Genomic DNA, 14,127 nt, shown 5'->3' on the forward strand with positions numbered 1-14,127 from the left:
AAAAAAAAAAAAAAACCCAAACAACAAGACCCAAAAACAAACAAACAACCAACAATAACAACAGCAGCAACAAACAGCTCCAGGTTCAAGAAAAGACCCTATCTTAAAGTAGTAACATGCGGCCTGAAAGAGGACACATGCACTCTTCTTTGGTGCAAACAAATGCATGTGCAAGCAAATTAACACATTTGTGAGCACGCGTGCACACACACACACACACACACACACACACACACACACCCCTCTCCCTCTCTCTGTCCCTCACCCCCACAGCTTATGAGACTGCACTATCTGCCGCTCTCCTAGTCTAAGACCCTTCTCCTTCAAATCTGTGTTCCCAGTGTGACACCCAACCCCCTCAGACCAGCCTGGGCTCACTGGCTCTCCCTGCACACATACTCTGAGATTCCAGGTAAAAAGCAATACACGGCGTGGAGCCAAGCGGCCCTCCAGGAATTACTGATACAGGTGTGGTCTGGGTGAGGGGTCTGTTTCCCAGGGCCTGGCTGATGACCCCACTAAAGCAATGTCAAAAGGAATAAGGCTCCATAGCTGTAGGGGTCCCCTGAATTTTGCAGCTATGGCCCTAGGAGGAACCCCAGCAACATCCATCACCATGGCAACAGCTGTACTCGGGAGACTTGGAAATAACATGGAAGACTGGCTCTGCGGAGCGGCCACCTTCCCCCTCGGCACTCACCTCCATCCCTTGGTTAATTGCTAGTTTGGCCACTCTCATTGCAACAGGCCCCTGAAATTCAAAGAAAAAAGCTCTAATTAATACTTAATGCAAATTATGAGGAACTCCTCAGTGTAATTCACATACTCCCAGTGCTGGACCATAGATCGGCTAACGGCAGCTCAGATGCTAAACTCATTTTCTGAGCTTCAACTCCGGAGTGGCTGTCACTGATCAAACTGGGTCTTGAAGGTAGCAGAAGGTGAGCGTCCTCTGAGTGCCCAGCCCACCTCAGTTACTGTCCTCACAAGTGAAGGAAGGGGAGCACAGAGGTTGGCCTGGCTCACCACCATACTAACCAGCGGCAATGCCAGGTCAGGCTGGAGATGAGCTGGAGCTGTCAAGGGGGCTCCGAGCCAAGCTTCTGGATTTGGTACCTCTCCTGCTTCAGCATGAACAGTTGACTGCAGTGACAGTGGGACACATAGGCATGTGCCCTTGGGTACGTCTGGGTTATGGAGGGAAGAGCCAGACACCCTCTCTGAGAACGGCAGCAGCAGCCTTCACTACTGTGGAAGCTCAGCTGCCGTCGCTACCCTAGAGGCAGCCGTCCTCTCCAGCCAGAGCGGAGTTCTCTGATCTTGATTTACATCCGTCTACACGAGGTGAGCATTCACTTGCTGTATTTCAAAGTGAATGGCCTTTTATATTAAAATACAACATGGTGAGGCTCTGGAGAAGGCTTAGTGGGTAACAGGCTTACTGGGAGCTCACATCTCCAACACACAGGGATAGCAGGTTAGCGTGGCAGCACTTGGGGAGGCAGAAACAAGCAGACTGCGCTGACTGGACAGGTAAGATGAACTATAAAGCTCAGGGCCCAAGAAAGAGATCCCTCTCCGATATATGAGGTGGAGGAAGACACCAGCGGCAAACCCTGCCCTCCCTGGGCATGTGTACACATGGTCCCCTGACTTGCTAGGATGCAGTGTCGTTCCACATGCCTGGATATGAGGCCGTGTTCCCTCCTTCCCCCTCTCTCCACAGAGATGTCTTAGGTTAGAGTACTGAGTTGGTATACAAGCAAAGACAATTTACTAGGAAGTTACACTCTATGTGTGTGTGTCTGTTGGTAATACAACGCAACCCTCAGATTCCTTTCAAATCTTAATTTTAACTGTTTTAGTTGAGAGGCGGGACAGGGCCAACTCAGTGCGTGAGATGGGTGCTACGCTTGATCTCAAGTGGACACCCACAGGTGCTCTCACGGTACCTGAGGTAGAAACTCTCTCGCCAGGTCCAGCGCCTTCCTGTAGGCTGCATCCCCTTCCTGGTTCTGTTCTAACACGTGGCTAATCAAGCCCACAGCTTTGGCTTCTTGACCGTCAAGAACTCGGGCAGAGAAGATGAGTTCCTTAGCCAGGGACATCCCAATGGCACGTGGTAATCTCTGTGTTCCTCCTGAAGGGGGAGGAGAGAAAGACAGCACTCGATGATTTGAAGTTAAGTCCTAAAATTAAAACAGGGCCGGACGATAATACGTGCTTCAGGAAAGGCCGGGGTGTCTGGAGTTACCACCTCGACAACACAGAAAGCACGCCAGAACACCACGTCACCAGAACACCACGTCACGGAATGGTGTGGGCACCTGGACACCTGGTACCTTCTTCAGGCAAGGCAGGTCTGGCGAAGACAGGCCCTGCTCCCAGCCCTGGCAACAGCCAATGCCATGCCAGCAACAAGCAGCAGACAAGCAGGGCCACCAGGGAGCCACCTACCAGGAACGGTTCCCTGGAGGTTTTGTTCTAGCCTGGGAAGAAGTCAGCAAGTTCTGACAAGTTCACTTCATAAACCTGTGAGAATCCTTGCCGGTGTGCACTCTACGCGCATTCTAATTCAGTAGAAATGAAAGCAACTAAGACGAAAACCCTTCACTGTTCCTGAAGGAAGGTCTCCCCACTGCTGAAGACGCTCACTAACTCATACACACTCCTACCCTCACTCACTCTCACACTCAGTCTCACACTCTCACACTCACCCACTCTCATTCATACTCCCACTCACTCACATGCACTGTCACTCATTCTCATATTCTCATTCTCATACTCACTCATACTCTCTCACTCACTCACACACTCACATTTACTCACTCACACACTCCCTCACACTCACTCGTACATTCACTCACACTCTCACTCACATACTCATATTCACAACTCACTCTCACTCTCATATTCTCACACTCATCCACTTTCATACTCTCACCCTCACACTCACATTCATTTATACTCACTCACCCACTCTTACATACCCATACTCTCTTACTCTCACTCACACACTCACATTCACTCACTCTCTCACACTCACTCATACATTCACTCTCACACTCTCACACTCACCTACTCTCACACTCACTCATATTCACAACTCTCACTCACTCACTCACACTCATTCACTCTCACACTTAACTACTCTCACACTCACTTATATTTACATACTCACTCATATTCACACATACTCACTCTCACTCACACTTACTCAAACACTCACATACTCACTCTTACTTTCATTCACTCCCACTCACAATCACTCACACTCAATACACTCACACTCACACTCACTTTCATTCACTCTCACACTCACTCACATACTCACACTCACTCTCACATACTCACACTCACTCTCTCTCATACTCACACTCACTCATACACTCACTTTCATTTGCTCACACTCATATACTTACACGCAAACACTTACTCACTCACTTACACACTTACTCACTTTCATTCACTCACACACTCTCTCACTTTCACTCACTCACATACACACTCTCACACTAACTCTCCTCCTCATTCAGATGTGTTCTCCTCTCTGCTGAGGAAGCTGGCTCTGCAGTCAGCATTCCACACCTGGTCTTAGCTCTGTCCTCAAGGGCTCCAAGAGCCAAACCAAGGAAAGACAGTAGGACAACCGCTCAGCTGAGGGTAAGCACAGGTCAGGGGCTAACACATCAATCAACCCATAGACCAACTCAGTGCAGCATCTTCTAGGGAAAAGGCCAGGAAGAGGGGTCAGATCCCTTGGAGCTCGAGTTGCGGGTGGCCATGAGTTGCTGTGGCTGAGAGCTGCGGGTGGCTGTGAGCTGCCCTAATGTATGCTGGGAACTGAACTTAGGTCCTCTTCTAGAGCAGTAGGGCTCTTAACCACTGAGACATCTCTCTGGCCCCAACCGAGAACATTTTAATCCTTAAAAATCACTCCTAACTTGCAGATTTTAACCTACTGGATACTTGACAACGCTGTGAGTTTCCTACTGAGGCTGAAGCCACGGATGGTGGCAGCCAGTGGGCCCTGGTGAGGTCCTGACCCACGCTCACGCAGCGCTTCTGCTCTGAGGTGCCTGAGAGAATGTGGGACAGCCACTCCTCTGTGCCGAGCTGAGGTTTATGTCTCCAGGGTGAGTCAGGGGTGGGGGCTCCCTCACTCAGCGTTCCATGTGATCCCCGAAATCTTCAATCTTCTCACTGTCCACTCACTGCGGCCTCTTCAGCAAGGCATGCACACACGGTTTTCCATCCTGGCTTAACTGCTATCTGCAGCCCAGTAAGCCAAACCCAAACATTTGGGGGACTAGTTTTCTCACTCAAGGATGCATAAAGATGACAAAGAGCTTCTGCAAGCTCGTAAGCAGATTCCCTCTGTGTTCCTCCACTGCTGTCTGTCACCCTTTTTTCTTCTGGTCTCTAGGGCAGCTCGGGGGCCCCGAATGGCTGCTGAAACCTTGCAGAAAGAAAGGGAGGAGGCCAATAGAAGCACTCCACTTGGGGGGGTCGTAATGAGACAGCGGCCCGTCACTCGTGCTTGTGACTACTCACTGGCAGCTCTGGGGGAGCGGGGGGATGAGGAATGAAACTGGGCCTCTGCTTTCCGTAGGGTGGAAGTGGGTAGACAATCAGCAGTCACAAGCTTGATGGGCAAGACAGATTTGGTCGCATCACCGACACTTCACATTTACACGTTATTTGAGTGGGATGGAAGTACACTGGAAATGTCAGACCTGACTATGATCTCCATTATTTAATGGAAGGCATCAAAACCCCCTAGATTACAGCCTTCTGAGGGTCCGCCACATAGGACAGGCAGAGGCTAAGGCGCTACATAGGACAGGCAGAGGTTAAGGCGCTACATAGGACAGGCAGAGGCTAAGGCACTACACAGAACAGGCAGAGGCTAAGGCGCTACATAGAACAGGCAGAGGCTAAGGNACAGGCAGAGGCTAAGGCGCTACATAGGACAGGCAGAGGCTAAGGCGCTACATAGGACAGGCAGAGGCTAAGGCGGAGCCAGCTTTGGCTAGGGGAGAAATAGGATTTTTCAGCCCAGTAAGTTGCCACCTGCTGTAACCTTGGCTGCTTTAGACAGGCCAAGATCTCGGGTCAGTGGTGAGCTGACAGTGGAGACTTCAGCTCTTCTCCCATACCGCAGCCCTCAAGGCTAAGTGCAGACAGCAGACAGACGCAACTTCCCTTAAGAAAGCTTTGACAGTTCACAATCAATTACAGCGTAATATACAAACAACTGAACATAATTTGGAGCCATCTGGTACGAAATGTAAACTGTAAAAGTGTCAAGCTCGGCCGGGCTGGTTTGTCCTTCATCTCTCCCTCCTCTTGACTTCATAGGGAAAGAATCTATACTAACAAAGGGGTACACTTGGCACAGGGACTTTGGGTTGAAAGCTACACAGGGCATAGCAAGAAATTTTACCAACAAAATTAGCAGTGACCATTGACTCCTGAACTCCTTATAAATCCTCTCTCATCACAGAGAGCCCCACACGGCAGCAGGTGCCCTTCGGTGCAACAGACACACAGAGCCGTGTCAGAGGTTTCAGACAAAGCCTTCTCAGTAGACCAGGCCCCGTGCTCACACCACCGACGTTCTCTGTGTCACAATCACATAAAAACAACTGCCATGTGTAACCTTCGATCTGTGACCAGCTGAGCATCCGAATGCGCTCTACCATCCATGCTTTGGGCATGTTGTAAGGCAATGGGTGTGGGGAGCCCAATGCCAGAACATATGAGGAGAAAAAAATCAACTGGCTGGCAGATGGATGGATGGATGGACGGTCGGATGAACGGCTGGCAAAATGTCCTGAACCACCCAGGGAGCTCTGCCTGGCTCTTGCCGACACCTCACCTAGAAAAACTAAAATGTTTAAGGACTGGGCGGGAAGACGCAGCTTACACATCAGTTATCTTCACAGGGTCAGGTAGGCAACTGGCAGCAAATGAGGCGATGTAATGCAGCTTTAAAGTTTCAGAATTCATTACTTACTACAAGCCTTTCTTTTTTTTTTTTTTTTTTTTTTTTGGTTTTTTCGAGACAGGGTTTCTCTGTATAGCCCTGGCTGTCCTGGAACTCACTTGGTAGACCAGGCTGGCNTCTGTATAGCCCTGGCTGTCCTGGAACTCACTTGGTAGACCAGGCTGGCCTCGAACTCAGAAATCTGCCTGCCTCTGCCTCCCAAGTGCTGGGATTAAAGGTGTGCGCCAAGCCTTTCTAATAGTGCCTATACACTGTCAGTGGAAGACACACCGGACTTTCACTCATTACAGACAAAACGACGCTTCTCAAATGTTTCTATGTACTTTTCTGTCTTTAACAAAAAACATTTGCTGAGACATCGCTCTCAGGGTCTTAGCTTCTCGTTCTGTGATTTCTGGGGCTCTAACCCAGGACCTTGTTAATTGTGGTGAGAGCCCAGCCTCAGAGCTACACCCTAAGCTGCAATCGGCCCCATATCTCTCAATGTTCTAGAAGCACATTGCTGCAGACCAGATGGACGGGCGAAGCGCACTCTGGCCATTTCCAGCTGCTACCCAGCAGCCCAGAGCGCTCTGCACCACGTGCAGTCTGCAGGCTGAACTCCAGGAGGGTCTCCGGGTTATCCAGAGAACAAATGGCTACCTCACGATGGCTGCTTCTTACCCAAGCCAAGCGGAGTCCAAAAGTCTCATGTAAGCGGAGACCTTGCAGGCAGTAGGCCTTCATCATCACCATATCACCCCATGTGGCTTGAAGCTCTTGGGGGCAGCAGCCCAAAGAAGCTGCTGGCAGGAAGAGGGAGCCACTGAAGCCTGTATGGCACCAGCTAGCTCCCTCAAGCTGCCGGCATAAGGCATCATGCCACAACATGCCTGTGACCATGTCTACTCTCCCATGTGGCACTCCCCCATTTCAATTCCTATTTACACGAACGTGTTATAGATTATGACAAGCACCAAGAGCCCGGGTCTCTTTCTGTGATGAATTCCAAGTCTACCAAATAGAACAGGTGTTTTGTATGTATAACATGACACAGAGGAACCTGGCCCTAAAGGAACCTGCCTGAGGTTCTTGGACACAGCGGCTTTGCTGGAAGCACAGCTTTCACATTGACTATAGCTGACTGCTGCTGGCATGAGCTGCCACACAGCCAGGCTACTCTGAGAACTCTGCTTATCACTGTGTTCGGTGTTTTCCTTACATTTTAAAAAAGTGTGTGTGTGTGCCTCTGTGTGTGTGCCTGTGTATGTGTGCAAATGGACATACAGAGACCAGAGGATCGCCCCTTGTAGCTGGGTGCCACCATCTAGGTGCTAAAAACTGAACTTGGGTGTCTACAAGATAGTACTCGTAACTGCTGAGCCATCTCTCCAGTTCCCTCACCCCTTACATCTTAAATGTTGAAAACCAATTATGCAATAGTATTTCCAAACTCAGCTCAGTGGTAACTGTGTCTTTACTAAGCTCTTTACCGAGAAGAGGTTTCTTCATTCCTATGGCCAGATGACAGGGCTGTGGTAGTCAGCTATGGTGCACAGCACAGGACTCTACCAAGGAAAACAACATCCCTCGTCTCCCAGGTTCTGTAGGTCAGGAACCCAGGAAGTTCCTGTCCTGTTGTGCCTGTTGTCTGGCTCCAAGCCTCTCTGGGTCGCAGGCCTTTGCTGAAGGCTCCCTCTGCCTCCGGCCAACATTCCAGGTCCCGCACCGATGTACAAGGTGTGAGGGTTGCCTCCTGGCATGGTGTGACTCAGTGGAGTGATTCAAGAGAGTTAAGACACAAGGGAGAGAGAGGTCACAGTCTAACAACCTCTCCGAGGGATGTCACCCCACTGAGTAAGCCTCTGGGGCTGATCATCCCTTCCAACAGGGCAGACCGTGCAACACCAACAAGTGCCTTCCTCCATCTCTTTCTAGAAAACCTTCAGAGCTTTCAAAACCCAGCAATGATCCTCATCCTTCCCAGGCTGAGGAAGAAGGGGAAACAACATGCTAACGAGTCCTCTTTAAAACACAAGGAAATGGGGAGAGTAACGTGAAGGCACAGCTTCTGGACCTGCCCGTGACAATGAGGAGTAAATGACACAGCATGTACATATGATGCAGTGTACATATGTTACATGGTGTACACATGTTACATGGTATGCACACATGATGTGGTGCACATACATAACACAGAGCACACACATGACATGGTACACACTCACCATCGCGCCCACAGGAATACAGGAGCAGATGAGAGAGATGCCTGCACATGACACAGTACACATACATGACATGGTGCACGCACATGATGTGGCACATGCATGATGCAGAACACACACATGAAGAGCTATTACCACATTAGCATTGGAGCTAGGTGGGGGAGCTTCCCTCAGCGAGAGACCCAAGGGCTTAAGACACAGCTAGGCATGCTTAGGAGCAGACACATACTCTGCCTCAAACCTAGTCACTACATACTTTCTTCTCACAAATGCCAGGCGTTACCATCCAGCCAGCAAAATATTATTGAAAAAAGGAACATGGAAAAAAAATTAATGTTTCCAAAATACAACCAAACAATGACTCAGAGATGAAGACATGAAGAGTTTAATTTTTCCTAACAAAAGTAGGTCATACAGCGAAAACCACAGGATTCTGGATTAGCGGAATTATCAAGAACACACACTAGCATCTGACGAGAGCTGCCTGCACACCACACAGCTATGTCTGTGACAATCCAAGAAGGCCAAGTTGTCACTGTGCTCACATGTCACACTGAAAACCTAGGCTCACAGAACTGCAGTGACCAAACCATGCGTGCACACACGTGCGTGTTCATGAGTAGATGGTGAGAGATCGGCTCTCCTGCTTTACCTCACCATAAGGGGCCAGGGCCTTACAACTCCCCATCTAGTTCTCCTTTGATGGACAGAGGCTCGGGGAGCGTAACGAAGGGAAAGTCTGAAACTGACCGTGCCATCCCTGGAACATCAGGGACAGTGGCAGAAAGCTTTGAGTGAAGACAGTGGCAGAAAGCTTTGAGTGAAGAGCTGAGCTCAGATCAGCCAGCAAGTGCTGCTGGAGGGGAGAGGGGCATCATCTGTGCCTCTTGGGGGTCAGCTTGCTCCCCACACACACTGCATGGAGACATACCCTCCCTACTATACATCGTTTTAAGGCCTGGCCATTGTCACACTGTCACTGTGAACTCTCTGAGGTCACGTGTTTGGAACAGTCCACGTGGAGCTGCCGGCTGAAAAACAGAGCTAACGAGCAAACGTCAACAAGCACCATGCTCCAGAGGTCACCAGGACGGACCAGTCAGGGCTACTGGTCACCAGGGAAACCACTGGGCTCTCTGGAGATGCCAGCACAGGAAAGCCTTCCTGCAGAGGCAGTCTGCAGCTGCTTTGCATTAAGAGAGCAGGTGAGCTTTCTCTGGGGCATAGGAGGCGGCAACTCGGACTTACTGGAAACGTTATTTTTGTAAACCATATCCAACTACTGGTCAGGTTTTCAAAACTCTGAGTCACATCTCAAGAGAAACAGAAAAGCAAGGCAAACAGCATTCCACGGTTCACTCAAACAGAAACAAAGTGGACCCCAGAGCACCTTAATCCTCACCTAACCCACCGGGAAAACCCATTCCTAGCGCGAGTGTCAGCTCCCTGTGCCTGCCCCAGGCTAAAAGGGAAGCCCCCATCCCCGTCCACAGTTCCCTAGATGAGCGCAGCATCATGGGAAACTCAGAGGTAGTTCATGGGTTGGCAATGCTGCAGTTTGAGCTCACGCTTTTGCGCTTTGATATTCCGAACTCCTTTGGAGCATACCTGGAGGTTAGCCTACGGCTGGCACGTTTCCATTTTGCCCACATCTCACGACCAGCCCCTCAGCTACGCTGCTGAGTGTATGGGCAGCAGGTTGGAAGACAGGGCAGTCCCACCCCTGCCACAGTGCCAGCCTATCCTCTGAGCTCTACACTGCTGGGGGCTGGGGGGGCTGTGCTTACCCAGGAGCACACTAAAGGGACTGTGCATCTCCCCTGTGACCCAGGCACACCACTCACCATGGCACCCACAGGAATACAGGAGCAGATGAGAGAGATGCCTGCACAGATGTGCTTACTGTGGCACCAGTCACAACAGCCACGCCATGGCCTGCACTGGTGCCATCAGCGGAAGAACGGAGAAAGAAGGCCTGTGATATGCATGCACTGGGGTGCTATTCGGCCATAAAGAGGAGAGAAATCATGGTGTCTGCCACAAGGTGGATGGAGCTGGAGATGTCACACTAAGGGAAATAAGCTCGACTCAGAACGACAAACACTGCACGCTGGCCTGCTCACACCCTCCTCTCATGTGGAAGGGGGGACATGCAGAAGGGACGACCTGATAAGAGGAAGTGGAGTACTGGGAAAGAGAGGGGGACCAAAGAGGGAAATGACCAAAGTACACCACACACACACAGATCCCACACACACACATATCCCCCCCCATACACACATACACCACACACCGCACATACACCACACACATAGGCACATATACAGAACGTCAATAAAATACCAAAACTGTAATCACGAATAGTGCATACATGCCAACAGAAAACAGGAACCAGCTCATCAGTCACTAACCTCCTGTACGCAGACATAAATCACAGGCCCGGTCAGTGGCCACTCCTCCCTCTGCAATGCACCTACCTCAGGCTGTGGAGACTGTCACTGCCCTCCCTGGCAGGCTGCTCTTGCTCCTGCTCACATCCACAGCAATGATGCGCCAGCCAGGTGTGAAAGAAAGCACACGTGTGTAGACCCAGCCAGGGTTGGGCTCTACCTGCAGGTGTTCTTCTTTCTGGCCCTGTGTCAGCACCCGCCTGCGGGAGGATGCGGGGCACAGGGACCAGGCCTCCCACCCAGCTGTCCTGCACAGTCTGGCTGACCAGACACGTGAGTGGACCCAGACAATGGCCCTTGCTCATAATAACTGGAACCAGTAACGCGTACTTGTGCACTAACAAAACCAACCTGTGTAAAGCTTAAGAGGACAAAGGGGGAATCCAGCAAACAAGAGAAAAGCATTGCCAATGGAAACATTCAGACAAGGACCCGACTCCTCATAGCAAGAAATCCTGAAACGGAAACTAGCAGGCTAAAACGGAGAGAGGGCAAAGCCTCAAATAGACATTAAAATGCCAATCTGGCTAGGGAAGAGAGGGGCGAGGTACACAGACTCTAAACAGCCTGGTCATGTGTCAGACCAGCGTCTACCTAAGGTCGGGGAAGGGGGCTAGCAGGATCGCCACAGCCCCTTGGAACACCTACCCTTCAGAGTTCAGGCTAGCCCAGTCTTGGGGACGTGCTGTGACACACTGTGACACAGTATGCAAAGCTTACTGCCGTGACATTATTTTAACTGCAAAGAAAAGAAAATAAAGTCCATGTGTAACTACACAGGGTAGGGCACACGGATGATGCAATGGAGGAGAAAGCAAGGGTGATGTTCCTGCAGCTGTAAAAATAATTGTGCAGGAGACTCACACAGTCCACTGTCACAGGCCAGATGCTGCCACACTGCTTAGGTGGAGGGACAAAAATCTGAAGTGTTCCCTAAATTGTGTCTACCATTTCACAGGCAGTGCATCAAAGTTCCAGATACCCCAGGCCAACAGCAGTGCCCAGCCCTGACTGTGGATGGCAGCACCTGAGTCTGCCCAGCTAGCGCTCTGACCACAGCACCTGCATGTGAGTCTGTATGCCTGTGACTACAGAGATTCAGTACCTCCTCATGCTCTTATCTGCTGCCCTCCGCTTAGAGAGATGTGCTCCAATCTCCTGACTCTTTCTTCAACCAATTTAATTTCCCTCCTAGTGAGTTTCAAGGGCTCTTTACATATTGCAGACACAAGGTCCTCCATCAGTCAGGCCCCTGTAGTGTACACACACACACACACACACACACACACACACACACCCGCACCGGCCCCAACCATAACAGTATCTTCTGATAGCGGAGCTTTTCATTTAGATGGATCTGGCTATTGCCCTGCAGGTCAGGGAAATAGTCCCAGGACCCCTGGTTTAGCTGCCGGTAAATTCTCAAGTCCCTCATGTAAACAATGCAGTACATCGGATGTTAGTTCTCCTGCACATGCACAAGCTGTCTGTAGATGATTAGACAAACGGAACACTATGCAGGAGATGCCGTACTGTAATGTACGTGGAAGAACGACAAGGAGACAGACAATCCACACGAGCTCAGAACACAGTCTCCAATGTTTGTGGCCTCAAGTTGGGTATACTTGTAATGACAAACTCTGGGGTGCAGTGGGGCACAGAAGGCCACACATCTCTATGTTCTCAACTGCATGACACTTTTGGTGCCTGATAATTCCGAAATCTTACTTGCTGACTTGAGAGCAGAAAGCTTGCTTTCCCCTGACCTTTGTTGTGAGTTTTCACTTCGGGTTTCTACACTTGGGTCTTCAATCTGCATTTGTTATTTCTGTCCGGGGGAGACACGGAAGCTGACATTTACTCTTTGCATGGGGACAATCAGCACACCAGGGCTCTTTCCCAACGGGCTGTCTCTGACACAAGCCTTACTATAAAAGGTTTACATTCTAAAATGCCTATAGTTATTAGAAACGTGAGCACAAGAATCGAGCCACACTGTGAATAGCAGACGGAGCTGGGAAAAGGAGCTTGGCGCAGGTCAGCAAGTGCGCACTGAAATGGCTGGCAGGGGCCTTGTGCCTGGATGGGGTTCACACAAGCACATCCTTATCAGCGCGGTGACCCTTCTGCTCTTGGCCCTCGGTGACAAAGCTGGCTTGCCTACGGGATAGGAACTGCAGGTAAATGGTACAGAAGAAAATGAGGCAAAGGACATACTGTTTCTGAACACTGACCCAGACAGGGCTCAGCAGAAGGCACAGAGTGGCTGGGGACAGAGGAAGCAGTCCTACGGGAATCTAGGGAGTTATCCTGTCAGCCAGACTGATTCTGTGGGCTGCCTGCACACAGCCGTAGCAGTGAAGCAGCAGCGGTGTGAAACACATGCAGACACACAACTTGAATTACAGCTATTACAGACAAGCACAAAAGCCACACCTAAAGTGTGCTTCAGCTACCGTCTCCTTTTCCTTAAAAACAAAATTAAGGAGAGTTTAAAAAAATTTAAGGGTTCCATAAAATTTATAGTCTCTATTATTCCCTTCCTCCGAGAATTAAGGAGAGGGAGAAGTCTCTAAGCCGGTGGTTCTCAACCTCCCTAATGCTACAACCCTCCAATACAGTTCCTCTTGTGGTGGTGACCCCTGACCTTAACACTGCTCCTTCATAACTACAATTTTGCTATGGTTATGAATCATAACATAAATATGTGATACGTAGACGGTCTTAGGTGACCCTATGAAAGGGTTGTTCAACTCCCAAAGTGGTTGCAATCCACACTCTAGATCAAATGCAGAAGGTCAGAAAACTACCCTGACCTTCTTTGCCTTCTTGGGGGAGAGTCTACAGATGGATGCATCCAGACTGTGACTCCCCAGCTCACAAGCCCCACCCACCCATCCACTCACCCACCTCAGTCCTTAATGCCACTGGAGGGCTGGGCTGCAGGTTCTCCTGATTTCCCTGACGTGTTGTTTTAACTGTGTAGTCACATTAGACCGTCCTGCCAAGGGACCCGTCAGCTACATCACTCAGCGGGCCCACTGTGCACTGTACAGTCCTGGTTCTGACCTTCTGCTCACCTAAGAGGCTAGGATTTGCTCATTGCTTCTGCACACAGATGTCTCTCAGATACTCAGAGAGGTCCAAGGAATCTCCCTGCCTCTGTGTCCCCAGGGCTGGGATCACAAACACACACCACCACACCCTGCTTTTTAAGATGGGAATCTGAACTTGGGTGGTCAGACTTCCACGGCACTCACTGTACAGACGGAGCCGCCTCCCCGGCTACCACCCACCCCCTATTTGGCAGAGGCTGACTGTGGCACTGACCACCAGTAGAACTGGAAAACAACCTGGTAACATGTGCACCTTCCCTATGGTAACGTGTGCGCCTTCCCTATGGTAACGTGTGCGCCTTCCCTATGGTAACGTGTGCGCCTTCCCTATGGTAACGTGTGCGCCT

General features: G+C 50.3%; 1 protein-coding gene across 1 annotated transcript in view; it reads right to left on the reverse strand.

The window, feature by feature from the left end:
* Auh (AU RNA binding methylglutaconyl-CoA hydratase) overlaps nucleotides 1-14,127 on the reverse strand; it is a 93,957-nt gene that overhangs the window by 3,696 nt on the left and 76,134 nt on the right. The window contains exons 7-8 of the mRNA XM_021215674.1: nucleotides 1,953-2,140; nucleotides 701-751 (exon numbers count right to left, since the gene is read on the reverse strand). Of these exons, the coding sequence (XP_021071333.1) occupies nucleotides 701-751; nucleotides 1,953-2,140 (239 nt within the window). The remainder of the gene's footprint in view (nucleotides 1-700; nucleotides 752-1,952; nucleotides 2,141-14,127) is intronic.

The sequence above is a fragment of the Mus pahari genome, chromosome 16 (genome assembly GCF_900095145.1).
Source record: "Mus pahari chromosome 16, PAHARI_EIJ_v1.1, whole genome shotgun sequence".
In the NCBI taxonomy this organism is placed as follows: Eukaryota; Metazoa; Chordata; class Mammalia; order Rodentia; family Muridae; genus Mus; species Mus pahari.